Genomic DNA, 27,076 nt, shown 5'->3' with positions numbered 1-27,076 from the left:
GTCACTTGTGAAGGGGGTGAATAAATATGAATTCGCCGAATGTCAGGTTCAAGCATTGGCATTGCCGGCACTTGGGGATACGCCGATATACAGATGGAGATATATAGATGCACAGATGTAGATATATATTCGACACCCACACGCATCTGGAGCAGCTCCTTCACTCGCTTTGACTTTGACTTGTAATTGTTTGCTTGTTTATGGGCTGCTCGATCAACAGAATTTATTTAAATGCGCTTGACATGAAGTGAGTGGAGATGAAGGCGCAGCTCCAGACAATTAAGCTTAATGTTTGCTCGTTTCTTACGCAATTAAGGATCACTCTGGCCAAGGCGGTGTCCTCGCTCCCCAACGACTTCAATAACTCAATTAGTCTGCATGCACAGAAAACATTCCCATTCGCACATTGAAATATGGAAAATGCCAAAAGCGAGTAATTTAAATGTGTTTATGCTTGAGTTCATGATGAAAATCAATGCGACTACAGATGATCTCTTTAATTTACTTTTTGCTTTACATATATTGTGGCTACCTATCCCACCTTTTTTTTAATAAAAATTTTCAGCAAAGATGCTCGCAACCAACTCCAAAGTAAACCCATTTTGAGCTCATTTTCGCTCGTGCCTTGTCCTTGTTTCGGGTTACTTACTAAGTGTCTTCATTTTGGGTCTTTTTTGTTTAAAAGTTCTGAAAAATTCGCTTGTTCGACGATTTGCTGGCTCAACGAAAAGTGGAAGCCAGGCAGCCAGCGGTTCGTTTACGTATCTTAGTGTTGTGGTCGCAAAACGCGAATCGCTTGTCGGCTTTTAAAGTCGCGTCGTTTCCCCGTTCGCAGTCCTCTGATCGCAGCTCAGTTTGCAGCTCAGCTTGGTCTGCTAACTTGGCTCAGTCTCAGTCTCAGTTTGGGTTCCAAATCTGTCGCGTGCGGATCAGATCAGTCTTTACAGTTTAGGCCCGATTTGACGCTAATTTCAGCTGACTTTCGGCTGGCTGGCTAATAGTGTAGCTAATAGTGCGCGAGTGTAACTTTAGCATTTGAATCTCAGTTTTGGGTGATTACCAACTGAATTGTGTGTGACAGGTGAGAACTTGAGGTAGATAAACTTACAGATAAACCGAATCCAGTTCGAATTGCAACGCAGAGCAAGTGTTGAAATTGTAATTGAATGCGTGGCTCGGCGGGAAATCAATATCAGATGGTTTGTCTCCGGATTTGCGGTTAACGAACAGATATTCGAGTCGGAAAATAACAACAGTAGGATCGCGTTCTATGTGCTATCAGTTGGCATGGCACTTGCTAATTAATCAGACTGAGCAAACAGTTACGACCTTAAATATTTGCTCTACTTTGGGCATCCGTTTGGATAAAGAGCTCACCCATTTAGCCCAACTTTTACCCCTTTCGCCAGCTGAAAAATTTGGACGGCAAACACAAACACTTATCAGAAATCTGAGCAAACTTGCATTTTTCACGGGACGCAACGCTAGAAAGTCTGGAAGATGCTTGTGCCACTTTGGGCCAAGATCGGGTCTGGCCAAAAGCGCTGATGGCGTTTCGTGGGTGCAGAGTAGATGCAGATGCAGATGCATTCACCAGATATGGATGCAAAATCCACCAGAGTCACGCTATTTATAACAGCAGTAAAAAAAACAAAAAATAAAGAAAAATCTCCACCAACACGACTGCAATCGATCATCGCCGAGGAAAGCGGTGGGCTTTTGGCTCCGAATTTTTACCTAAAACCCAAATAGACAACCTGGGGATTGCGTCTTAATTTTCGATGTGCAGCTGGAATGCCTCCGGCGATGTTTACTTTGGGCATTAGCTTTTGCTGCCGTCAGGCGAACATGTTATTCTAGTTCTGTGTATTTTGCTCCACTGACCGTGAACTTGAACAAATGGAATTCCGAATGCATTCCATGCAAACAGGCAAATGCACTATCTTTTGAATTTAGAGTGCAAAGTGCTTGATTCTGTGAGATTGGAGTTACGGCACGTAACCCCTCAGAAGGGTCAGGTATCACTTGGCCAAATGTGCCCATTCAGCGTTAATGATAAGCAGATGATATATGTATATCTATGTAAATAAAGCAGGCTATTGCTAAGGTTAACCAGAATTCGGGCAGGAAGCGAATTGCTCGAGCAATCTGTAACGAAACACCATTAACAATACAAAACCAGAGCAGCCAAATATTCGGTATTATATAGTATCGCAACTAATCCCATAAATTTGTTAGTTTTCATCTTTGAGCGGACAAAGCAAACACGCAATCCGGTCCAGTTCCGGCACCTCCCCCTCCGAAGCCCCTAAAAAAACAAAAAACAAAAAACAAAAACAAACCGAAAGCAAACAACACACCTGACAAAGGTGAGTGAGCAAAAACCCAGAGACATGGCTACTGGTCTTGTCCAGGTGATGTCATATTTATCTCTGTTCACGGGATGGCTGGAGGTATCGGAGGTTTCGTAGGTTTTTGGGGTTGGGGATCTTGAACTGTGTAGCATTATGGCAGCCACGTAACGAATTCCACCTCCCTGCCATACTTAAGATCTTTACGTCGCCGATCCAATTTGCATTTACATAATTCTCAGAGACTTTACGACTCGTTAAGTATTTGCCACAGCCATCAGGCCTATTTGATTACCTCTGGTACCTGGGATTTGCATAATCAATGATTCGAATAGTTCGGATTTGAAATGGGGGGAATGGGAAGTGCTGTTAGTGGGTGCCCACTGTAGACATGGGGCAACGTGACGGTGTCATTAGGCAAAGCGCCATTTAAATGGATTGGCCTGGGCAACAGAACACAGAACACAGAGCACAGCTCAGCTCGAAAATCGGCAATTAAAATGTAAATTGCATCACAAGCAGTTTACATTCTGCCGTCAATTGCTCCGTCATCGTTTTGATATATGGCTCATACGCACCGTTGGCCGACTGCAGCGCGGCGGTTAAGGTTATTTCGGAGAATAGTGAGTAAATATGTTAAATGCACACACATTCAATTATTCCATCGCAATTGACACGCTTCGGGTGTATCGCGTCCGATCTTAGCATATTCTCGTAATTGATTCGAATGGTTATTATGGTTATTACGATTACCACAACGTGGTTATGAGTCGCCAAAGGGGCTTGCATGAGCTTAATGGACACCCACACCTCTCGGCACTCAACTTTAACCTTTCCCAGGTGATTGAATGTGTACATCGTTATTTGTATTTATTTTATTTTACCTGCTAGTTTAATTCGCCATTTAACGAGAAGTACGATCTGGTGTTGTCACCGTGCTTGCCACCGCCGTCGAATTTGATTTACGGCACGTATCGACTCCCATTCAATCAGTGATTCAATGGCGCTAAATGCTAAATGGAAAATGCATTTAGCTATCACTTGGCTGTCAGCAGGTTGACAAATGACGTCACCGATGATTATCGTACGCTCCATTGCCAATTGCAAATACGGATCTACGTGACGTCACGGCCCACCTGCACTGCACAGCGCTAGGCATTTCGGCCCGGCTGTTATTTGGCCAAGAAACATGGCCTATTTGCTTTTCCCAGTCGATATTTGTGGCCCATTAGCAGTTCACACCTTGGCAAGCGCTAAAGTGGCGCCCTGCGATCGAAAACAGGGGACCCGTTGGCACTGTCAATTATGCAACCCGTGCTAATTGAACTTGGCCAAAGTGAAACCCCAGTCCAGAAAGTGACAGCCACTCAGATCGAAAGATAGAGCGAATAAAGCCATATTAGTTTATGAATGAGTAGTGGACGTCGCCTAAAGTGGAAATTGCTTATCCATGAGATACTTCACTTCAAGATACAGAACCAGAAGATTTGAATTCAATTTCAATTTATATATACATATTATATATTCCGTTCAGTTTTCTATCCCAACAAATAGTTGAAAAAAAATGCGGAAATTCTTTTAAGCAGAAATTAAATTATTATTTTTTCGCGACAATTAATTTATGAGTTGTTTAGTTTGGTCACTCTTTTGTCCATCAGTTTTTATTATGCGAGAGCAATTAATTTATGATGACATATCGCCCATAACCATCACACAAAGTTCTTGAAATGAAATGATATGTAACTTAACAACTAAACAACAATTGGGGCGACATTGTGGGACAGTTGACGAGCGTGAAAGAGGTAGGGAAATATAATTTTTGGGGGTTCGGTTGGAGGCACGTCATATTCACAAATAGCGGAACACGTATCAAAATAGCTTTGCAATGATTCAGGTAAATAGCATTTTTTTTGGTCAACACAAAACACATTAAACACGCTGACCGAATGCGCTGTCATCTTCGTGCAGACATTGACACTGACTTCTGAGCTGAGTGTCACTGACATTGGATGAGGCCGCAATAAAATACACACAGCTCGTACATGAGACCGCAGACATATTCAGATATTCAGATACATATACAACTACAGATAGAGATAGAGCTGTATCTATCGCACGCCAAATGATTCGCACTTGGCATTGACAATGACTTTCTGGCCGTAACAATGGCACAAACATCCGCGAAAGCGACAATAGTCGCCAGCTCGCACGTCAAGTGATCACTTTGGGTTTTGGGGGCTTGGGGATTTCGGTTAGCTCATTAACCCATTTAACCCGCTCAGGATTATGGGGCATGTTACACAGCGATCTAAAAATAGACACTCCAATTGATTTTATCGTAACTACTTTATGATTTAAGCTGTTAAGTGTATAGCTAAGGCATAAATGAACTGGATACTCATCTAAAAGAATATAAAGATGGATTAAGAATGTTTAAGGGGTAATCCAAAGTCATTTAAATACCATTGCAATATTTTAATAAATTTATTATCCCCGTGTTTTTCCTCGAATGCAGGCACTTAAAATTTCATTCGCTGTCGAAAAGTAAAAGTAATTGCACGACCACTCAAATTCAACCATCTGTTTGAAATTAAATTTTTGGCAGACCCCAAAACATTCGGTTGTAGATGTTAGTTCACGGTTCGCCCAATATTCGGCATAGCATGCAAATAGGTAGAAATAATTTCGAGAGCGTAATTATACCCGTTACTCGTAGAGTAAAAGGGTATACTAGATTCGTTGAAAAGTATGTAACAGGCAGAAGGAAGCGTTTCCGACCATATAAAGTATATATATTCTTGATCAGGATCCGAGTCGATTTGGCCATGTCCGTCTGTCCGTCCGTCTGTCCGTCTGTCCGTCTGTCTGTCCGTATGAACGTCGAGATCTCAGGAACTACAAAAGCTAGAAAGTTGAGACTAAGCATACAGACTCCAGGGACATAGACGCAGCGCAAGTTTGTCGAATCATGCTGCCACGCCCACTCTAACGCCCACAAACCGACCAAAACTGCCACGCCCACACTTTTGAAAAATGTTTTAATATTTTTTCATTTTTGTATTGGTCTTATAAATTTCTATCAATTTGCAAAAAAACTTTTTGCCACGCCCACTCTAACGCCTACAAACCGCCCAAAGCTGCCACGCCCACACTTTTGAAAAATGTTTCGATATTTTTTCATTTTTGTATTAGTCTTGTAAATTTCTATCTATTTGCCAAAAAACTTTTGGCCACGCCCACTCTAACGCCCACAAACCGCCAAAAACTGTTCTTCGCACTTATGTACACTAGCTGAGTAACGGGTATCAGATAGTCGGGGAACTCGACTATAGCGTTCTCTCTTGTTTCTAATGAATTCGCTTTAGGCCGTAATTTGCTACCTTTGCGCTTGATTGGCGTACAGAAGAAAGTGGCCAGAAAAGATTCGTCATGCGAATCAGAGGCCAATTCCAAATCGCAATCAAGTCGGCTATGAATAGAACAGCGAGTGACACCAACGCTCCAGACAGACAAACCGCTTGTATAACATTCGGATTTGGATTCGGATTCCGATTCGGATTCGGGTTCAGATAGTCGCTCAGATATATATGTAAGCTATGCCATGCAAATCGGAGGGCGGGGCCGCTGCCGAGATCGCAGATACCAGACTTGTCCCACTGGCCTGCTCGAAGTGGAGACCCATGAGACCGTAGGCGTTGGAATATGGGACAAGCCGTATCGAAAGCACTACTCTCAATATAATTAAAACATTTGTCGCGATCGCATATGCTTGGCAATTAATAATAAGTACGATTGAGCCACTGCAAATACCGAATAATTGAGGGGAGTCGAACTCTGGAACTGGAGCTATCAGAATAGCACACTTTATCGACATATGTTAGTACAAACGAGTCAAAAATTCCATCCACACTCGATTTGATAATCAATGATTGGCAGCCTACATAAAATACAAAAAATCAAATCACCAAAATTACTTATTCAAAAATTTTCACAATCATTAAAATTCTCTGAACTCCAACTTCCTTATCTTGGACCATACTACTACTATAGGAGTACAATATTATTTTGACCAACAATTTAAAAACAATACTCTATAAACTACAAGGTTGCATAGTAATTTTTTTACAACTAAACTACTTGCCAATATAGTTAGGCACAATTGACGTCACTAGCTTGTGGGGAAGTAAACCGCTTAGTTTCGATTATATTAGCCCCAAAACTATTAGAACAGCTGACTTGTAAACATATCGTTCTGTCTATTTTGGCCGCCGTTTTATGAGCGCCACAGTTTATTTTGGATCCCTTGGCTGCAACAATCTAGAAACTTGATGGCAAGGCATTTAGCTTAAGTGCCAGCACCACCGCAAAATTAAACGGCTGACAAAGCGACCGCTATAAACACAAAACTCAAGAAATCCACCCAGTTTCATAATAAAGGCGCCCATTAAAATTCCTCTAGTGGAGCTCAACAGAGCTGTTAGAATAACAGAGCCCCTTAGTGCTGTTGTGCTATCAACCAAAAATTCAGCCACCACCACGCGCGCCTACAATTCCCAAGCAGTTAAGGCACTCAACAAACGGTACGACGCCGAGTTGTTGGGAATTACTTGCGAGAGGTGACGATTGGGTTCGATCTCGCTATATAATGCTTGAGGGCCTTGTTCTCCCAACCAATATGTTACGACTTACGGGACAGCCTTGAAAACATCTGATCTCGCCTTTGTTTCTGAATGCATGTGGAATAATGGTTTTTAGGGGATATGATGATTGACAAACTGCCCAATTTGGTGGGGAGCAGCAGCTGAGTGACTGACACCTTCGCTAATTAGTAATTACTAATCAACTGCAAACATGCCGAAAAAAAAGTAGCAACGTATTTCAAATCGTGTGGGGGGCACTTGAGTGCAATTTCCGAGTGTACCAGTACCAGTACACCTGCCCTGTGCTAATAATCTACGGGCATAACTCTAAATATAGAAACTTACACACAGCCAACACCTCTTGAATTGCTTTCGATGAGCGAATTATTAATTATCAACAACATTTGAGGAAAACAAAAATCAATTTCAATGTTCGTGTTTGGAGAACAGCAGAAGTATCCAGCCTTATTTGTTTTAATAATTTTGGAAGAGTAAACAGGGAAATGATTTTGCGCGATTTGGAAACAGGTGATTTCCAGGCATTCAACGACAAAACTTAATATTTACGAAAATTCATTCAAGACCAAGGATTCTGAAGAAGCCATAAAGAAATCAAGTGGAAGGCCGAAATGTTCTATTTTGAAATTTCCACCTAATCTTTCAGCCGGCGTTTAGCCAAAATATTCTCCAGCCAGCCGTGAATAATCCAAACTCATTAAACAATGACGTCGGTCTAAAGTGTTTGCAAATGTTTTAAAATTAGCCGCTTGGCCGCTTCGATTGCTTTCCAATCTTGTGTGAAATAACTCGTATAAATAGCCAAATGCCCCACGATAAGCTGATATGATTTTGAGATAGCGCATCTAAATCAAATTGTAGATCGTAAAACCTAAACTGCAAACAATGAAAATGCAAATCTGAGGTGGGGTGTGCGGTGTAAACGTGTGGGGTTTTGCACCCGGAAACCATTTTGAAACCGTAGCCGATCAATAAATTGGCTAACAAGCAGCTGGTCGAAAGGAATAATAAACCAATTGTCAAACTGTCAAATTCGCAGCACTTTTTTCTGCACTCGCATAAATAAAATACTTTGGCGCACAAACAATTGCCGCATTTAATATGCCTGACACCTCTGTCGCCGCATTTTTGTATCTTTTATTCCGTTTGCTTAATTGTTAACATAATAATTCTCTTTCAATGTCAGACTGGCGAGCAGAAAGTATGTAAATTGCATGAAAGCAAGTAGAGTGCCCTGCACTCGATGCCCCACAAGTGGAGTGTAATTGAAACGAATCGACAATTTGAGACATTAAACACAAATATGCCAAAAGAAAAAAAAGTGACCTCCATTGGGTCGTGTTCTCTTCTCGTTTGTGGCTGCCGACCGAGAAATGGACCCAATTGACAAATGAAATTAATTCAATTCGGTGGTATTTCGTCACTATTTGACCAACATTCCACCCAAAATGGAACTGATGCGAATATTGCGTGCCAAACTGGGTGACCTCGATCTTGAAGACATACATATATGAAGGCGCAGTTCGATTTATTGATACAAATTCCTGGCATACCTAGACGAAAGTTCTGGGGAACTGTAATCGTAATTGTAATTGTGAAAGACCCAATCAAAACAAATATACCCACCCATACGCACTGCAATCATGCCGAAATTCTCACCCAATCGATTCGCCCAAGGTTGCAGTTTCGGTTCCAGCTGGTGACCTTAAATGCCAAGGAGAAAGCCAAAATTCCTGCTGGTGTATACTACATTAATTGCTTGATCAACAAGTTCAAAATTCCCATTCGCAATTGCACATAAACAAAGACAGACCGTTAAAGAGTTGAGCAAATAAATACTCTTTTTAATGATCAGTAAATTGATTATGGATGGTTGAAAATGCCTTGGCAACTCTCAATGAATTCTGGCAAATATTTATGCATTCTTCGTTGAATTTGCCTTGCCTTGCAATCCATTCGACTTGGCAACGATTAACCACAGTTATTAATTTCTGAAAATAGATTGCTTCGCAGTCCGATAGAAATTTCTTCAAAAAAATATTTACAAATTCGAAAAAATTCCTTTCAAATTCGAGACAGTCAGAGCTGATTTAAATTCCACTCACCACTTCCTAGACGATAAACAGGCATTTATTTGGGGGGAAACCGCTTTTATAACGCCAAGCCAAGCGAACTTATCAGTTGGCGCTATGACGAAATAACGCGAATCTGTCCACCAAATTGAACAATGTAAATCGCGTCGATAACATTCGCGATAAGGAAGTTACATGACAGGTGGGATTGCCATTGGATTGGCTTGTTCTTGAACTAGTTTCGTGTATCGAGAATACGCCTCTTTCGTCTCTTCCGCCTGTTCCCACTACAGGTACTTGTGTCCAACAATTTAGCACAGCATATTGTGACTTCAGCGCCATGGAATGCCACCAATCTATACGGCCGGAATACCAATAAAATGCCATAGCACCGCATAGCCAGTAACTCGAAATAATGCTAATCAGGGGCCAATTAAATAATGGCATAATTATGTTTGTATAAATACCCGCTAATTGATTGGCCAGTTTTAGTCAGGCATTCGCGATGATAAGGCAGTCAGTCGACGACACATTAATGACTTCATTTACCCGCCAGATCAACTATGTCATCAATTCCTCACGTTGATGCATAGTTCGCTTTAATTGCATTCCGAATTCGACGACGTTGTCGTGTTGTCAGCGATTAGCAAACTTAGATGCACAAGCAAGTAGCAGATTCACCAATTACTCATGCCTTAAGGAAGTAAATAGTGCATTTGCAATCAATTAGGTCAAGATAAATTATTTAGTTATATGATCTGCCTTATCCGCCTTTGGTGTAAGCTCATCCATGTGGTGAACGAATGCACAGGGAGAAAGGAACAGATTACCGCCTGTTTTTCGACTTGGCCATTAGGCAAATCATTCGCTCCGGTCTCCATTAATCTCTTTGTGGTTTCTTGTCCGCTTTCGGCCACAGATCGTAATTTGGCCGGCAGTTTTCGGACAGATATCGCTCATAAAACCGAAGTTAATGTCATGCAAATCGCGTCGGGCGACAGGGCGACTTAATGTCGTCTGATGGCTTTATTTCACACATCGCAGTCTGATTTGTGTTGCCCATTCGGCGATGGAGACATGCTTTTAATTAGCTTTCCTATTTTTTTTCAGATTGCTTAGTTTATCGAGAAGTTATTTATGATTCACTCTATCGCTTACAATCAAAAGGGAAATGCTTAAAGCATTATGGGTGATTCAAATTTTACTTCCGGCTAAGAGAACCCATCGATAAGTAAATAAAGGTTGACGGCATAGTTTGTTTTGTTTTCGTCGTAAGGCGTAATTCGATCATCCCCTGGATGACGAAGCTCTGTTGACTGGAATGATGCGGTCTATTTGGCATTGCAAGTGCTCCCAATGATAATTACTCGTATGCAAAGAGCAGAAGTCCCAGATCGAAAATAAGTGAAATGGCAGACATATTGGCGATGATCGCATACCCCAAACGACTGACAATGAGATATAAAATCTAAAAGATACAAGACTGCTCAAAAAATATATATTTGGATGGTATGCAAATTTCGCACTGATTTGGCAAAAAAAGACATGGCCCAATTAAATTTATTTGATTATTGGCCAAAGGCCTTGAACTCAAATTGGGTTCAATTATCACACATATTTAGATATGTTATCATTTGCGGAACAAAGATAAGAGCAAACAAAAACAAACTAATATTAACTGCGCACAAAAATCCGCCGAGGAATTTGCACATGAAAATGGCTCCCAATGATCTCTGACCTTATAGGTGGGTTTGCATACCATCCACCCAATCCCACTTGGTCACTTGCGTATGCCAAAATCGGGCAAACATTTTGCCCACCGCAAAACCTTGGGATGCGCTCTGTTAACCCATCAGATACAAATGACGTATACGCCACAGTGGCAGTAACAGCAGGACGGCTGCCTTACTCGCCGCTCTCTCTCTCTCTCTTCCCCTCTCGTTTTGCCAACCACACCACCTACGCCATGCGATACAAGCTATAAGCTATATGCTATATAGCCAATAGGTCCCGAGATCGGGCGGCAGAGCAGCGCTGCCAGCAGCAATAATAACAGAAGCAGCAGCAGCAGCAACAACAGCAGCAGCAGCAGCAACCTTATGTGGTGGCCCATAATTCTAACTGAATTCAGTCAGCAAGCAGCCGCGATCGGAGTAAGAACACCGCGCGAAATCGAGGAAATCGAGTGTATAAGAACGCTTAAATCGGCCTTAAATCGGTGCGGGCATTTGACTTGAATTGTGCAAACTTTCGAAATGTTAGTATTCCGTACGGTAACTGGATGAGTAAATGGTGCCGCCTGCTCATTTTGTTTACCAGACTGCTGTGTCAGCAAAAGACGAGAGTGTTTGGAGTTCAATTTAATGCCTGGTATTCAGAATATCTGCGGCTCCATCGGGAATAAACATCGAAACGTCGAAATGTGTCAACAATGGGCAAAGGCCCATCTGCAAAGAAGTTGATTATCCCCACTGTTTACTGGCCTTCTAATTATAGAGCCCTCGTCACGGCTCAAACTACAATACTACAATTCAATTTGATTCTTTTCGGCTTCGCATTTCGTGCCAAAACTTTATTGCCAATTGACTGGGTCATTAATTATCAACACGAACTTTCAAATTAATTATCACTAAATTAAAAACGGGTTCAGCATTAGCGCACAATCAATAAACAAAAAATCATATATATTCGTATACCATAGGGTGGGGTGTATGTTTGAACACCTTTAAAGACTTTTGTTTGGCAAGAAGCACTCGTGAATCAGAAGATTTCTAGATATATTAGACATTGGACGCTCGACAAAAATGCTTAGCCAGCAGGCGAAACAGGAAAATCTATTTGCAATTTGCATTTATTTATGAAACTTTGGGCCCGCGTCGTATTCTCAAAGATAAACGAGTTTAATCTTCGTCTTCACCTCCAGAATTATCAGTGGAAAGGAAATATTTGAAAGCGCGAAAAAAAAATGAAATAAAGGGGCGCTTCGACGAGTGACTTTGTTGGATTTTTCGATTGGTGTGCGCAAATTTAAATTCGCTGCCGAATCAAAGAGCAAAAAAGTGGGGAAAAATAAACGTTTTTGTTTAGACCGCGGATCGCCAAACCAGCTGGCGTCATCAGAATATATTTGGTGGAGCTAACTGTTAACTGTTTGGCTATTTGGCTGCTTTGCTGTGCGCGGCCAGCGAATTTCTGATGAGGAGCTGCCCGTATCCAAGAGATACACTAATTAATTATCCCACCTAGACCGGACGGCTTTCGAATTGCCTGACTAATTTTTTGACTGCGTTCCACGGGTCGTATGCGCGATTTGCAAAATAGTCGTTCATTCGCTCCGCTAATTGTTGACATATTGCAAGACGTTTATCTGGCTGTTGATATAAGCGATAAGATAGTATATTAAGCATACATGCAAAATTATGAATTCCGCATATTTCCCTATTCAGTTGCTGATTAGAGGTCGTCCGAGGAGCCATGTCCATCAAGTGCGTCCACCTGGTGGGCCTTCTGGTCCTGCTAATGGGCGTGGCCAACGCCATTTTCGATCACACACTGAAGAGGGACTTCCCAGGTCCTTACTGCGCCCGTGAGAACACCTGCTGCAAGGATCGGCACGACGGCTGCTCGGTGCCCATCTCCAGTAAGTAGAGATTTATAGTATATCAAATCAGTAATCAATGGTTAAAAGTGTTATATATTTAATGTATGACCTTAATTTAAACCCCTTTTTACAGCCACTCTCTGCTACTGCGATGAGTTCTGCGATCGGGACGATTCCAGCGACTGCTGTCCCGACTACCGCTCCTTCTGCATGAAGGAGCCCGATCTTGTGGTCTCCTGCGAGCACAAAGGCGTCTACTTCAGCAAGTTCAACAGCACGTGGGACAACTGCAACGAGTGCCGCTGCCTGGATGGCGGCAGGACGCAGTGCGACGAGAATCTGTGCCTCACCGACGACGCCCTCATACACAGCGTGAACTCCATCCAAAGACTCGGCTGGTCCGCCCGAAAATATGACCAGTGGTGGGGACGCAAGTACTCCGAGGGACTGAAGCTGCGTCTGGGCACCAAGGAGCCCACGTACCGCGTGAAGGCGATGACCCGTCTAAAGAATCCCACCGATGGCCTGCCCAGCTCCTTCAACGCCCTGGACAAGTGGTCCAGCTACATCTCCGAGGTGCCCGACCAAGGCTGGTGCGGTGCCTCCTGGGTGCTGTCCACCACCTCGGTGGCCAGCGATCGCTTCGCTATCCAGAGCAAGGGCAAGGAAGCCGTCCAGCTGTCCGCCCAAAACATCCTCTCCTGCACACGTCGCCAGCAGGGCTGCGAAGGTGGTCACTTGGACGCCGCCTGGCGCTACTTGCACAAGAAGGGCGTGGTCGACGAGAGCTGCTATCCGTACACCCAGCAACGCGACACCTGCAAGATCCGCCACAACAGTCGCTCTCTGAGGGCCAATGGCTGCCAAACACCATACAATGTGGACAGGGACACCTTCTACACGGTGGGTCCGGCCTACAGTCTGAACCGCGAAGCCGACATTATGGCCGAGATCTTCCACTCCGGTCCCGTACAGGCCACCATGCGGGTTAACAGGGACTTCTTCGCATACGCAGGAGGCGTTTACCGCCAGACAGCAGCCAACCGAATGGCGCCCACTGGGTTCCACTCGGTGAAGTTGGTCGGCTGGGGAGAGGAGCACAATGGTGAAAAGTATTGGGTGAGTGTCGGCTTAACTGCGCTACTGCGCTAGTCACAATCCTGCATGTCATTAATCATTTTTCATCCTTTTTCAACAGATCGCAGCGAACTCGTGGGGTCCTTGGTGGGGTGAGCGTGGCTACTTCCGCATCCTGCGAGGCTCCAACGAGTGCGGCATCGAGGAGTACGTGCTGGCCTCCTGGCCCTACGTCTACAACTACTACAATGTGAAGTCGGCTTAAGGGGGATTAAGGAGGGCCTACGCCTCGCATCGAGCAATCTCTAGCTATGCGGAAACGAAAACAAATTTATCTCATGCTTCAAAATTTTCCATTTGCTATATGGCACTCAAAGTGAATTAGGCGCTTCTATCTGTAATGTTTATGCTTAGAACCTAGTGACTAAAAATATTAGCTTTAAGTTGCGCAAACGCCCCAAGTTAACTGCCCGCAGTACCAGGCCTGTCCCTAACCACTCTTCTCACTCACTTCCCACTCTCCACACTAACTGGTCTCGAAGCAACACGAAACTGCCACCAAACACCGCTCCATCCCCCGATAACTGCCACACCCACCAGAGGAACCGAACCGGAGGAGCACGAACATCCAGCACCCTTGTAGCGCATGTGATTGATGAAAGGACGAATCGAGGAGCGAGATTCGATCGGCTAGAGTCTGTAGGATATGTACGAGTGCGAACTCATCGTGTATTGTAAATGGATGCTAAGTTAACTGATTGATAGACCGATGAAAGTTAGTCGGCTTATATATTTTTAATAAACGAATTACTTTACATGTTTATCGCTGACGACTTTTGATTCACTGTAGTCCAGGCCACACATACAGGCGAATTGTGAATTCGCGAAAACAATTTGGTCTTAACTTTATTTGTAATACATATTTTTACGTAGCGCGTAGCGATTCGTGACCCAATCCAATAATGGTATGTAAGATTGTATTATTTTTGTTTAACAATATTTTCACATTACTTTTGAGGAAAGGATAGGAGATTAAATATGGTAAATTAAAAATTTTCTGGGCTAAATATACGCATATCTATCATACTAAATAAATCGGGGAAATAATCAAGAATGTTTTTACTTTGCACTTACGATTACGATCGAAATCAAATTGACAAATCAAAAGTTGGTCGAAGGCCCACAACTTTCCTAACCATGGAATTTCATTTCACACACAAGCAATTTGAATACTCTCGCAGAGCTTTGAGTAAATCTAAACGGTCTACGAGCAAGCTGATAACTAGCTGTATAAAAACGGGCCTGGCCGGTCGTCCTGCAGGCTTTTAGCGCTTGGATGCTTTCTAAGGGTATCCAAAGTGGGTGCGCTGGGCTAATTGAGAGTTATGCCCGCAAAGGAGACTTCCAGCTCCGAGTCATTGGATTCCATGCGACTGCGGATGTGTGCAAGTGTGTTCTTGTAATGGCTCTCAATCTGTTTGGTCTCATCGCTGGGTTCCAGGTTGGGCAGCTCCTCGTTCACCTTGGCAATTAGCTGTAATATTGAAATTCATTCCAGTTAAAGAGAATTTTTCTTTTTTAAGCAATAGTAACCTGGTTAAGCATCGCCACAGTGATAAGTGAATTGCCGCGTTCGAAGTAAAAGAGATAGTGATTCAGCAGCTCCACATACAACTGAACTTGCACCCCGGTATCCAAGCACTGCGAAGCGATTCGAGCACCCTTCTTCAGGCAGTCCAGAGTTCGCTTCTCGTCACGCATTTGCTCGCCGTTTTGCCTGGTAGCGTATAAAGTCACATTAGTAAAATTTCAGTTAGGAAAGGGCTTTCTAACATACTTTCCACTCCAGAAGAGCGCCGCGCAGGCCACAACTCCGCGACATTGATCCGGTTTTTTCAGCAATTTTGATGCAGCCAGCGCACAATTCGTTCTGAGCGGCTCAGCGTTCTCTTCACCGAAGCAGGACATTTGTTCGAAAGTGGACATGATTAGCGTTATGGCTGCCAGCTGGGCCTTCGAGTCGGAAATCTCGTCTTCGTACAGAGAGAAGGCCTGAGTCATGAATTCGTATGCGACAGTTTCGTGATTCGTATAACCGATCTCCCCAATGACCAGGGCACCTTGCAGGTAAAGACGCAGAGCTAGGTCTGCGAGATCGGCTTTGGCCAGCGCACTGATGGTGCTGTGGCAGTACTGCACGATTTTCTGACACTTCTTGTCCCAGTTCTCATCCTGCTCGGCGATTGCCTTGTACTTGAAGGCTAGCTGGTAGGCGGCGAAGACAAGCGGAGGTAGGACATGCTTCAGTCTTTGGCCGCCCCCATTTCCCAGATGCTTTCGGGCGGTCTGCAGCATTTTATACTGCATGTCGGGTTCATCGGAGCGCATGAGGTGAATGAATCTAAAGCAATAAACGAAATGATTTATACACGTATCTAGAAAAGAAATTAAGACATACCGTGCCACAACCCCTTGCTCTTCGGCAAACTCCTCGACATCCGGACTCGTATTTCCTGCTGCCGCACCGTTCTCTTTGTTTGTGTCATCATCCTTAATCAACGGCGTAATGATGGTCAGCAGACTATCCGCCTGATCAGCTGTCGGAACTAGGGTCTCGTTGTCCAAGATATTCATAACTAGGTACAGGGCCAGCGATTTACGAGATGTGTAATCAAACTTTTCGAGTAGCGGGCAAAAGTTATGAAGCTGAATTATGGTCAAGGCGTTGTTGTAGAAGTCAATACAGATGCGCAATAGGCGGGATAGCTCCTGGTTCACAGATAGCAGATGGGAGATGCTGTAAAGAATGAAGATGTAGCAAACTAGATATTCCCTTTTAGAGTTCAACCTACTTGTTCATATTCATGCGCTGCAGAATTTGTGCGGTTGTGCCCAGCACCTTATCTACATAGTCAACTCGATCGGGATACACCTTCTGAGCCAGGCTCAACAGAGCAACCTGCAACGATATGGTATCCTCCAACGGCATGTCCATTCGGGTCTGCACGATGTTTGCCACTTGGACACTAAAAACTTCAAACAGTTCCACCTCGGCGGGTATGATGGCATCGATGGCATTGCCACTAGTCTAAAATAATAGTGATTTAGACATTGTTAGCGCAGGAAGCGGCGGAGGAGCTTACCTTGCCACTTCGCTGGTTATAGGCAGCAAGTCGTTCGATCAGCGATATTATAATGTTCTTCACATTAACGCCGGTCTCCAGCTGAGCGCAGGACTTTAGGAAGGGGTCAAGTGTCTTTAGGTGAAACTCGTCGGGGAAAACCTGGATGATGCACTCCATCAGATATTCCTGTGCAATTGCATCCCGGCAGCTAACTACCTGCTCGAGAATGCCCGGTAGAATGAGTCGCTGGTAGGTCTCCAGAGTGGCCGACTCCAGCTGCGACAATCGCACTAGATTAGTGCCCACCAGGATCTTCAGCTCCTCTCGCTCCTTCTCGCGTCGCGTCTTTTCGCTAGAGTGCCCCTGGTGCTGCATGCGCACCCACAGCTTGTTCATTTCGGCGAAATTGGTCAGCACGAAGTCGATGGCATCATAGACATTGCCCTCGTGCTCGTTCTCCTCCACCAACACATCGGGTAGGATGTTGCGGGTGCACTGCAGCAGGTAGTTGCGCAAGAATAGACCTCGCAGCGGATGTTGGACACCACGGCACATCTCGACCAGATCCTTCAGAATGCTACGCTTCAGTGTAGGGTCATTCTTAATATACACAATGCCTACTGTTATGAGGAGGTACAACCGTGGCACAATAGTGTGCGAGTACTGAACGAGCTCGTACAAATCGGTTTTCTTGTCAATTTTCTCGCTGAGGTACAGCTCCAGGTGGCACAGTTCGTTGGTGACGGCCATGTCTGCGGTTCAATAAATGCAATGAGATCTGGAGGTGAAATTACGTGTAAGTATTACTCACACAGCTCGTAGTAACTTTTTGGGGAGAGGACGGAGGTCCGCAGCTCACTCAGCATGGTGCTGGCGCATTTGAGCGAATCCAGCATTCGCTCCTTGTCCAGAAAGTGATTCATTTGGAAGGCCTGCTTCCTCGCCGCTCCAATAGCCTCGGCGAGCAGCTTCTCCTGGTCATCCAAACCATTCGGCATGGTCTGAAAGGACAGATGGTAGGCAATATTATTGGCTAAGGGATACATGGAATATATTTTAAGCACGAGCAACAGAGACGGCTTGAGATAAGCACACTTTGCTCATTCCCGGATAAAGTCCGGAAGCTGAGCCGGAGGATTGCCCAAGTTGAAGATAAGTGGGTTAGAGATTACACATATCCAAGATTCGTAATCTGGGATTCGTGGAGTATTTACCCGGACGTTGGCGGCACTGGGAACCTGGCCGCCGTACGAGGAGGAGCTCCAGGGATACATGGACGTGGGTTTTGGACCGGGGGGCGTTGCTTCTCACCACAGGCAGCCTTTTATTGACGTCGACAGGGGCGCAGTCAGCTCTTGCCTTGCCTCGACTTGCGGCACTCTGATCTCTAGGAATCCCGACTACTGGCGACTACAGGATGCACCTCGATGCACTTACCATTACTGCAGCGTTAAGGCGATGTGAAATTAGCCAATTATTCTGAAAATATCTATTTGCAGAGCAGATATCGATTGCCGACAGCCGACAGACAAATTGGACGTCCTGATATCGATTGGCATGCTAGTGATGCTAGTTGTGCAATATGTTGTTATTGTTGATATCGAACCGTTAGCGAATACACCAACCAGTTACCAATTTTTTAAATTCAAATACAATTCGTTTAAAAATTGTGAATTTGATTATGATGATACTTCTCTGTTGATGTTACGTTGCCGACGGTAAAAAATAATTTCAATTTTGATTATTCAATTTCTGAATCTCTCTAAACTTGTTAGCCATTATTCACGTTTATTTGAAGCTTAAATTATACTTAAGAACTAAGGACAGTGCTCATTTAGATTTACTAGTGAACCTGTTTCCAGAAGCCACCGCAGTGACAGTGCAGCCACTTGCTGAACCACGCCTTGAGGGCCGACGTCTTGGCCACCTTGCTGGCGTTATTGACGAAAACAAATCCGCAGCGGGCGCACCTCCGGATGTTGCTGGGTCGAGCGCCCAGTTGGAGATTGCTTACGCCATCCTTAATGGAGCGGGCGAAGATCACCTCTTCCGTCTCCATGTCCTGCAAACAAGTTGGCTCCACCAGGGAGGTGAACTGCAGCTGTCCCGACTTTACGGCCGCGAATCCTTGGGCACTCAGCAACGTGGTGGGGTTGAACTTTGTGGGCTGCGGAATCAGCAGCTGCTTGGACAGCAGGCTGCACTCGTCCAGCAGCATTTCGTCCGGCTCGGCAGGATTCTGGGCCAGGCGAGTTAGTAAACGAAACAGGATCACTAGCACATCGATGTTGTCCATAGTCTTGGTGTAGACGGGCAGGCACTGGGTGTTCAGCAGGCCCCAAATGCGTATCATGACCAGAAGCTCGCGCAGACTGCTGATGGCCACGATGTCTCGGCTGATGTCGTAGCTTGGCCGCTTTCCGGAGAGCTTGCTCTTCATAACTTCCTCGGGCAGGCGGTGCAACATGTTAAGCGCCAGGTCTGTGACCCACTGAATCAGTTGCTGTAGACTTTGCAGCATCACCGGCTCCACAGTGAAGTCCTTGGCGTCCAGGTTCAGCATCACGGTGTCCACATCCGGAATGGATTCGGCCAGCTTTATGGCTAAGTTATCGGCAGGTCCCTTATCCTGAAAACCCAGGTCAGAGGGCCGTAGGAGGCTCTTGAATGTGGTGGATATTGCGTGTAAGATAATGAGATTGTCAAACTCCTGCTGCTGCACTCGGCATATGTTGGATTTGAGGGCCAGAAAATTGGCATAGTAAAAATGCCGCACAAAGGAAGGCTGCCGAGTAAAGTTGTCGGTTAGCTTTTCCACCAGAGCCTCCAGGTTTCCCAGGTTAAGGAGTAGCACATCGCTGGCATCGCATCCTGTGACGATGCAATATTCCAGCAGCAGCAAACCCGATCCTCCTTGCTTCAGCAAAGGTGCCTGCATGGCGTGCAATTGCGCATGACTGTCAAAAATGAGGAGCATTTGGCTGCTGGGTGTCAAGTCGCCGCTAACGAACTTAACTCCGCCACTGGCGTCGGATAGCTTATCAAACTGGGTGTGATTAAGCTGCTTCATGGAATTGGGTTCCAGCACCTGGACGCTGTTGTCTTGAAGAATAGCGTACACTTGACAAGAGTCCGGCGTTGATACTGATAGTCGTGTTACGCTGATATCCGCCAAGGATGCATTTAGCTGTACCTTGCCCACCTGCTCCCAGCTTTCCGATTGCACGAACTCATTTGGCTTGTTGTTGGCACCTCCTCCACCCTGGAGCAGGGCGTGCACACTTTGGTGCCGGCGTGTCAACGTCCACTGCTCCAGTTGACTGCCAGCACCATCCGGACAAGCGTAGGCTATGAAAATCACATCATCGTTGGCCACCCGTGTCCATTTTAGGTGACTGATCCGTCTCCCGTCAAGAGGTCCTAAGAATATGCTGGTCTGGGACTCGGATTTGATGGCCAAGTGCTGCTCCAGACCCAGTTCGCCCTCCAAAGAAAGCGAGACCTTAAAGCATTGCACTAATTGTTGCTGCCAGCCACAGCTGAAAGCGATATTGAGGGCTCCTGTTGGACTTGGCGTCAAGCTGCAGTGTTCGATGAAGCTGCGCGAAATCCCGATGCTGTGGAGCGTGGGTGTCAGCTCGACGACCTCATGGGCCGGTCCCTCAGCTGCTCCTCCTCCGGTGGCTATCTTTTGGATTACGGGCAGACTAAAGGCGGCCAGCAGTCCAGAGGAAGTGAGTAGCACGCATCCTTCGCTGGCCACTCCGCCGAATCCGCTAAGAGTGGGTCTCTGCTGCTCTATCCGCTCGAACTTTTCCGCATAGTAAGTGTGATCCTTCTTCAGCGCATTGAAGATCACGCCCTTGCCGTTGTGGAAGAACTGTGCCTCGATGATGTCCTCGCAGGGCACGGTCGCGTGATACTGCAGCACCCACAGGTTTATGGACTGGTTCCTTGGCCGCCAGATCTCGACGCGACCACCGACGTATCCAAGCAGCAGTTGCTCGCCGTTGGGACTCCACTGGAGAACACTGATTAGCGACTTGGAGGAGCACACCTTGTAGTATTCCCACGGCGTAACGATGTCACACACGTACACGTGGCTGTTGCTAGCGCCTACGCCCAAGCCCGCTCCTGGCAAGGATCCATCGCCTGCATCTCCTCCGTGGGACGCCGGAACAATGGCGCTCTGCAGGGCGCTAAACGCAACGATATTCCGCGCGGAGACTGAGCAGAGGACGTTCTTGTGCGGAAATACACTGTCCTTGCTGAACTCCTTGCCCTCCACTTTGTACAAAATCGTCATTTTTGCAGCGTAAACAAAAACCAAAGCGGACTATTATTGTTTTGCAACCGGCGTCTGCCAACACTGTTCTGTTCACAGCTTTACAGCACTGTTGCACGGGTGTTTACGGTCCACTGCGTTTCCACTGCTTTTCCACTGCATTTTTTACAATAAATGTTTGGGATTTATGCTTAGGTTTTTCGGTAGTTCTTTTAAATATCTTACTTCTGAACAGCAAAGAATTGTTATAATGTTGCAGTTGTTAATCCATTACTAAACCTAAAACATTGTAAGTTATAAAATAGCCAGTTTACCACCGTTGATTATTTTAGGGTCGCCCTAATTAAACTTTAAAGTAGTATCCCCACCTGGTCACACTGTCTCTTGTTCAATTTCGCTTTGTTTACATCAGATGATTGTATTATAATTTATTATTTTTCCGATGTTTGCTGTCCATTCGTCGAAGCAGGTGTCTTGATCTGTGGCCGCGACAACAGGTGAGTTAAGTTCCCGTATTCGAAGTCGGAACGGCGTTCCGCGATCGAGTTCGACATTCGCCAAACAAAAGCGGCTGCAAACCGGCTTTTCCATTTATCAGCAGACGCCTTGTGTTTGAAGCGATCTTACTCACAGTTTATTGAACTCTGAGGCGGCGTACATTAACTTAGGGCAATAAATACATTCACGTCTTACGAACTAACTAATTTTGGGGGTATCGCGTATCGCGGCTGAAGCGCTTACACCAGGTTGGCGTAACGCACTCCCTTGACGAGACTTCCGCTAAAGCTGTCCTCGTCGATGAACCGGATTCCGTCCGCCTGGCAGGACTGCAGGCTGCACGGATACTCCGCCCCGTAGGCACTGCTGTCCCAGCGGATCTGCAGCTCATAGGTCAGCTCCGGATTGAGCACACAGGCCTCTTCGCGACGCCAGCCGAGATGCAGGTCGCAGTTGTACTTCGTGCTCTGCCCCTGGACAACATGGCTCCACACGGGCGTCGTGGCAGGGCCATCACTGTCGGCGGGCACCTCGCATAGATCCAGGCGCAGCGATTCGCGGTACTCAAGCTGCTGGACGTGACCCAGACGGTTGGGGGTCAGCCTGCTGTTCAGGACCAAGCCCATCAATGAGATAAACCTAGCGCACTTAAGACGCAGGCGAAACACCGGAGATTCTGCATCCACTGTGAAGGGCCGACAGGCCTTGTAATAGCAGCGCTCCAACGACACCACCGGAGTTAAGGCTGGTGACTCCAAATCATTAGCACCCGCAGCCGCTGGCCAATCACTTGTCTTGCCACCCAAGTCGTGAACTACTAAGTCGGCATCACTGGGACCCAGACCCAGCTGCTCGCACTCCTGGCGCGTCCACTCGTAAACGTACCAGATGAGCAGCTTGTGCGGCTCCTTACACGCCGCTATGATGGCCTTCACACACTCCTTGGACACGTGCACATAGTGCTCCTTAAGGTGGCTCATATACTGTCCATTATTAACACAGCATCGCATGAAAAAGGTCATGCACACTTCCAGCAGCCCGTCGAGGCCCATGCAAACACTTAGCTCCAGAGCGGGCAGGATGTTGGCGAAGCGCAGCTTGCGGGTAATGGCCATCAGCGTGTCGGCGATCAACTCCTCCAGCAGATACTTCTCAGCCGCGTAGTACAGCTCTATGCAGGCCACCAGCTCCAGATTATTATAGTCAACGACGCCCGTGTAGATGTACTCCACCAGCACCTTAAAGATGGCTGCACTTATGTCGGGGATTTCGATTTCCGGCTCGGGCTCGTGGTTTTGCATAGGACCAAAGAACATGGCCTCAAAAACAGGACTGGCGGAGCATAGTATGAGCTTGTGGCACTTTACCTGCTCCTCGCACACGTGGAACACACAATCTGTGTATTTGGCTCCATGGAGCAGCTGCCCATAGCGCCTACCCAGAGCGTTGCCCACACTAGCCTGCTCTTTGCGATCCACCGCCGAGATGCTCATCTGCGAATGGGGCAGAGAAAGGCGATTAATGTTAATGAGCCATTCGAGAACCGGTTTATAATTTGCCCGTGTCATGGGCGTCCATCAATCATTCGCGATACAATAGAAACTATTCAGGCGCGGGCGAATAGAAAGCGATACGAAATGTAAAATTAAAAAAAAAACTCAAAAATGAGAGAGGCATCTGGGGAAGTGTTTGGTCAAAACAGGTATTTGCTATGTTTAATGGGTTCTTTGTTTCTTATAGTTTATTCAGTTAGTAACTATTTTTAGTAAGTCTTAAAAGAGCTAGAAAAGTCGTAACACATGATATTTAAAACAAATCAAATTTCACACTTCCAATTTCGCTCGCCATTTTATGGGTGTTAATTAAAAGGGCGTGTGCCATAAACCGAGAAGATTAAAATGTCCGATAACGCAATCCCCTTGAAAACATAATCTGTAGAGTGAAGGAGCTTTTTGAGTGTCTCCAGTGAACGTGACGCAATCGAATTGAATATTATCAATTACGCGACTTGCATTTGATTTCCTTAGTCATGGCCAAGAACGCGCTGAATCAAGATCGCCGAATGCAAAAACTCGTATATAAACACATTTGTATATACAGACTTTTGTTTATCAATAAGCCGAAATAATATAACTACGACGCGCCAGTTTGCCAGCCATTTGGTGGCTTGGTTATTCATCTATTGCCGGCTCGGGTTCGCTATTTGTTTTCCCAGCGGGTACTATATGTATATAACCGGTTTAAAGTGTTTTTACAGATTTTAGTTGGACAAGTGGGGCTCAGGCTAAGGCGACTTATATGGGGGCCTCTCGAAGTCGGCGAGGAGCACATGTCGGTCTTATCTAACGTGTAATTTATGGGCAGCTAACACGGTGGTTTCGGTGGTCGCCCCACAATTACTGCTAACTGCCAAGCCAAATAACACACGATTATATCTAACTATCTATATATCTCTCTATATTGTAGTACTTGAATATGGGGATCTGCCAAAATAAAAAATACCTGGCCCGAAGATGAGATGAGTGCTAATTCCCTGCTTTTGAAAATCTCGAACTGAGCTCATGCAAATATACATCGTAAATTGCAAAGTCAATCAATAATCTGGGCTTCTGCTGCGCACATTGTTGACTCGCCTCGAATCGCGCTGTTCAGTTGCGCAAAGCGAACCTAAGTCAGGTAATGAAGGGTTCTCGTGCGACCTTAGCGCTAATTTATGGCTTTTTAGCGCATTGGAAAAGTTTACGATTTAAGTGGACATTTCCAAGAAGAAACACACCTTTTGGCACTGTGACAAATTCCTTTTCAAACAAGCGCACACGCGAGATTCGTAACAAAAGCGATCTGTGGATCTGTGTTGTATATGAAAATCGAGTTCGGGAAATTTAAAAGTGAATTTCACGCGCCCTCACGGCGAGGCTAATTGACTGATCGTAGCGTCGTCTTCGTCGTCGTTGTCGTTGTCGTCTGAACTTGACCGATATCGCGTCTTAATGCGCCAGGCCAGACTACCCAGCTGTTCCAAGAGTTCGGAGAACTTGAGCGAGCACCAGAATAGCGACAACCGTCGAGCGCAACGCGCCACCTTCAACTGATCTTAGTCGCTTTGGGGGAACGTTCTCCAAGCGATTTCGTTTTCAGGTCTCTCCTCGGTTGCGTCTCCCAATCTCTTGGTGCTTTGCGTTCCGAGTTCTCAGCGATTTTGGCTCTTTTTTGGCACGCATACATTTGATAGCCGATTTCATCAAGTTTCCTTCTATCCTGAAAGGTTTCCATATCATGCTGCCGAATACTTTCGGCCAATTTTAGGTAGGGTCTCCGCTCCTTCTCATCCATGGAGTGCCAGATGTGTTGCCCCGAAATAAGTCGGTGGGATTTCAACACATCCAGGTAGTTGAGACCGAGCAAGCCCACTTGCCGAATCCGCTGGGCGAGCAGGAAATTGAAGAAGGCATTTGTGGAGCCCAACTGTTCCAGTTCGTTAAGTTGTAGTTTGCGTATGGTGCTGCGGCTGAATCTCACACGGGATTTGCGTTTGATAGACTGAGGTATTGGCGAAGTCGTGAGCGATGGTGCTGAATCTTTAGTCGAGTAATTATGCTCGTGGTCGCCAAAGAATGAGCACCAGAAATCCAACGTCTTCTCCCAGAGCCAGTCCATTCTGGGACACACTTAATTTTGAAGTATAGGGCAAGGCGAAAGGGACTGGGAGTGGAAGTGGAGGTCTTGCAGGATGCGACCGGTATCTCCATAATGGCTGCTCTCCCACCTCTGCAGAGATAACAAATTAAGCGTCTGCCTTCTTGCTCCCAGCGATTGATGGCCAACCTTGAACCCATTCAATTGGCTCTTCTTCAGAACCAAAGTTATTTCTGTAAGTTCCCTCGACGCCATTACTCTACAGACCTTGTGAGCTAACCATTCTGGCATACACCCAAAGCTGGTGAGATAAATGCGATAATGGTTCATAATCTAATCTGCAATAATTATGACCAATCTGAAGATCCTAAAATTAGAAAGTGCTTAAGGGGGGGATCTTAAAAATAGAATTTTAGCATTTTTTTTTTATTGGAGGGCAGTACTTTCATTACTTGAAATATACATACGACTGCGCTGCTCAATAGCAAATGGAACTTAATGTGGCGAAAGAGTATAGACGCTTCGTCAAGGTGGCACAGCCAGCTGCTTCTTTGGCTCGGTGCTTAGGTTCGCTTTTGGCGTGTAGCTGCCAAACAGGTAATGTGGTCAGTGGACTGGAGGCTGGGCCCTCACGCACATTTCTTTGGATACATACACGTGTGGCTTCTTCTGTTGTTTGGCAAGCCCCTTCATCCGTTTCCCCGTCTGTCTCTTTGCAGCTCCCTGTGATGCACCTGTCGCCCGGGCAACTGAAAGTGGTGCTCATTTTGGCCCTGCTGCAGGAGCTGCAGGTGAAGCCGCAGCGGGAAGTGTTCCAGGAGCTTTTCGAGAAGGATCTGCGTTTGTGCCCAAACTGCTTCTTTGGACAAAGAGAGCTGTGCGGGGAAATCTTCCAGAAAATCGCAGAGCCCTCCGATTGGAGTAAACTTCTAAAAGCCATTTCCTTGCTCGTTGATCGTCGAGTGATTTATTTCCTAAGGTTTAAAGACCAGGATCAGGTGGTAGCCAAGAGAAAGATCATTGATGCGCAGAACCAACAGATCAAAGATGTGAAGAAAGCATTCTACGAACTAGGGGAGCGACCTGGTGGCTTCCATCTCTGCCGAACTCCGTCAAGGAAACCCCGCTTCGTTTCGTACTTGGAGCAGCGTGGACATGCCTCCGCAAGTGTGTGGTTCTACATGATGCACTACGTCAGTCCGCTGCTCATGCAGGAACTGTATCTGCAAGGCTTTCCAGTGCCTACCACCTACGCCTCCTGCGGTCTCACACATTTCCAATCCTACGCAGGACGTACTTTGACTAACTACTTCGAAGGTGAAGAAGATCTGCGAGTGGAGCTGGCTCTCCAGTTGATGCAGCTCTCGCTCAAGCTGACTTTTGGCTTCTCGGACTTTCGCATTATGTTAACCGATTTCACCGGCGATAATTTCGCTTACGACGAACACACCAAGAAGGTGTACCTCATTGATTTGGACTCCGTGGTACTGGTGGACGCTTCATCCGCAACAGGACAAGCCGAAAAATATGAGCCTCTGCCGGGCGAGGGATTTACATTCGATGTCTCGGCTTTCTGCTCCGGCCACCAGCTGGATGCCAATATCTACCAGGCGTGCCTTTTGCTAAGGGATTACTTGCTCAAGAATCTGAACAACGAAAGGCTGCAGCTGCTCCTGGAGCAGTGTGTGGCATGCCAAGATGACTTCTGTGATATGCGTTTCCAACATGCTTACGACCTAATAAAAATGCTCGATAGCAAAAATTAGAGCTAAT

General features: G+C 45.8%; 5 protein-coding genes and 1 long non-coding RNA gene across 9 annotated transcripts; 2 read left to right on the top strand and 4 right to left on the bottom strand.

The window, feature by feature from the left end:
- The first annotated feature begins 914 nt into the window (after nucleotides 1-914).
- LOC6531591 (tubulointerstitial nephritis antigen-like) lies at nucleotides 915-14,582 on the top strand. 2 transcript variants are annotated; one of them, XM_015195943.3, is made up of 4 exons: nucleotides 915-1,081; nucleotides 12,528-12,721; nucleotides 12,816-13,801; nucleotides 13,881-14,582. In XM_015195943.3, exons 2-4 carry the CDS (start codon nucleotides 12,556-12,558, stop codon nucleotides 14,022-14,024), a joined length of 1,296 nt encoding a protein of 431 aa, XP_015051429.1. In that variant the 5' UTR covers nucleotides 915-1,081; nucleotides 12,528-12,555; the 3' UTR covers nucleotides 14,025-14,582. The 2 variants fall into 2 exon arrangements, with proteins under 2 accessions (XP_015051429.1, XP_002092389.1); XM_002092353.3 differs by lacking the exon at nucleotides 915-1,081 and adding an exon at nucleotides 11,201-11,338.
- Nucleotides 8,097-11,106, bottom strand: LOC120321093. The gene is made up of 2 exons (XR_005560646.1): nucleotides 8,636-11,106; nucleotides 8,097-8,583 (listed from the first exon to the last, which is right to left on the bottom strand). It is a non-coding gene; the product is annotated as an uncharacterized LOC120321093 (long non-coding RNA).
- A 57-nt stretch (nucleotides 14,583-14,639) lies between the features above and the next one.
- On the bottom strand, nucleotides 14,640-18,456 carry LOC6531590 (vacuolar protein sorting-associated protein 35). Of its 2 annotated transcripts, none has more exons than XM_015195941.3 (8): nucleotides 18,322-18,456; nucleotides 17,696-17,885; nucleotides 16,903-17,636; nucleotides 16,612-16,847; nucleotides 16,218-16,556; nucleotides 15,597-16,160; nucleotides 15,353-15,536; nucleotides 14,640-15,293 (listed from the first exon to the last, which is right to left on the bottom strand). In XM_015195941.3, the coding sequence occupies exons 1-8, from the start codon at nucleotides 18,322-18,324 to the stop codon at nucleotides 15,132-15,134; spliced, it is 2,412 nt and encodes an 803-aa protein (XP_015051427.1). In that variant the 5' UTR covers nucleotides 18,325-18,456; the 3' UTR covers nucleotides 14,640-15,131. The 2 variants fall into 2 exon arrangements, with proteins under 2 accessions (XP_015051427.1, XP_002092388.1); XM_002092352.4 differs by lacking the exon at nucleotides 18,322-18,456 and adding an exon at nucleotides 18,099-18,287.
- A 172-nt stretch (nucleotides 18,457-18,628) lies between these two features.
- Nucleotides 18,629-21,261, bottom strand: LOC6531589 (mediator of RNA polymerase II transcription subunit 16). Its single transcript, XM_002092351.4, has one exon. It carries the CDS (start codon nucleotides 21,188-21,190, stop codon nucleotides 18,728-18,730), a length of 2,463 nt encoding a protein of 820 aa, XP_002092387.1. The 5' UTR covers nucleotides 21,191-21,261; the 3' UTR covers nucleotides 18,629-18,727.
- Nucleotides 21,262-21,513: 252 nt separating this feature from the next.
- LOC6531586 lies at nucleotides 21,514-27,075 on the top strand. 2 transcript variants are annotated; one of them, XM_015195939.2, is made up of 2 exons: nucleotides 21,514-21,666; nucleotides 26,023-27,075. In XM_015195939.2, exon 2 carries the CDS (start codon nucleotides 26,032-26,034, stop codon nucleotides 27,067-27,069), a length of 1,038 nt encoding a protein of 345 aa, XP_015051425.1. In that variant the 5' UTR covers nucleotides 21,514-21,666; nucleotides 26,023-26,031; the 3' UTR covers nucleotides 27,070-27,075. The 2 variants fall into 2 exon arrangements, with proteins under 2 accessions (XP_015051425.1, XP_002092384.1); XM_002092348.3 differs by lacking the exon at nucleotides 21,514-21,666 and adding an exon at nucleotides 23,160-24,343.
- Nucleotides 21,781-24,766, bottom strand: LOC6531588. The gene is made up of 2 exons (XM_015195940.3): nucleotides 24,444-24,766; nucleotides 21,781-23,160 (listed from the first exon to the last, which is right to left on the bottom strand). The coding sequence occupies exon 2, from the start codon at nucleotides 23,158-23,160 to the stop codon at nucleotides 21,907-21,909; it is 1,254 nt and encodes a 417-aa protein (XP_015051426.1). The 5' UTR covers nucleotides 24,444-24,766; the 3' UTR covers nucleotides 21,781-21,906.
- Nucleotide 27,076: the final 1 nt, after the last annotated feature.

This window comes from Drosophila yakuba, chromosome 2R (genome assembly GCF_016746365.2).
Source record: "Drosophila yakuba strain Tai18E2 chromosome 2R, Prin_Dyak_Tai18E2_2.1, whole genome shotgun sequence".
NCBI lineage: Eukaryota > Metazoa > Arthropoda > Insecta > Diptera > Drosophilidae > Drosophila > Drosophila yakuba.
This window is presented reverse-complemented; position numbering and strand designations above follow the sequence as displayed.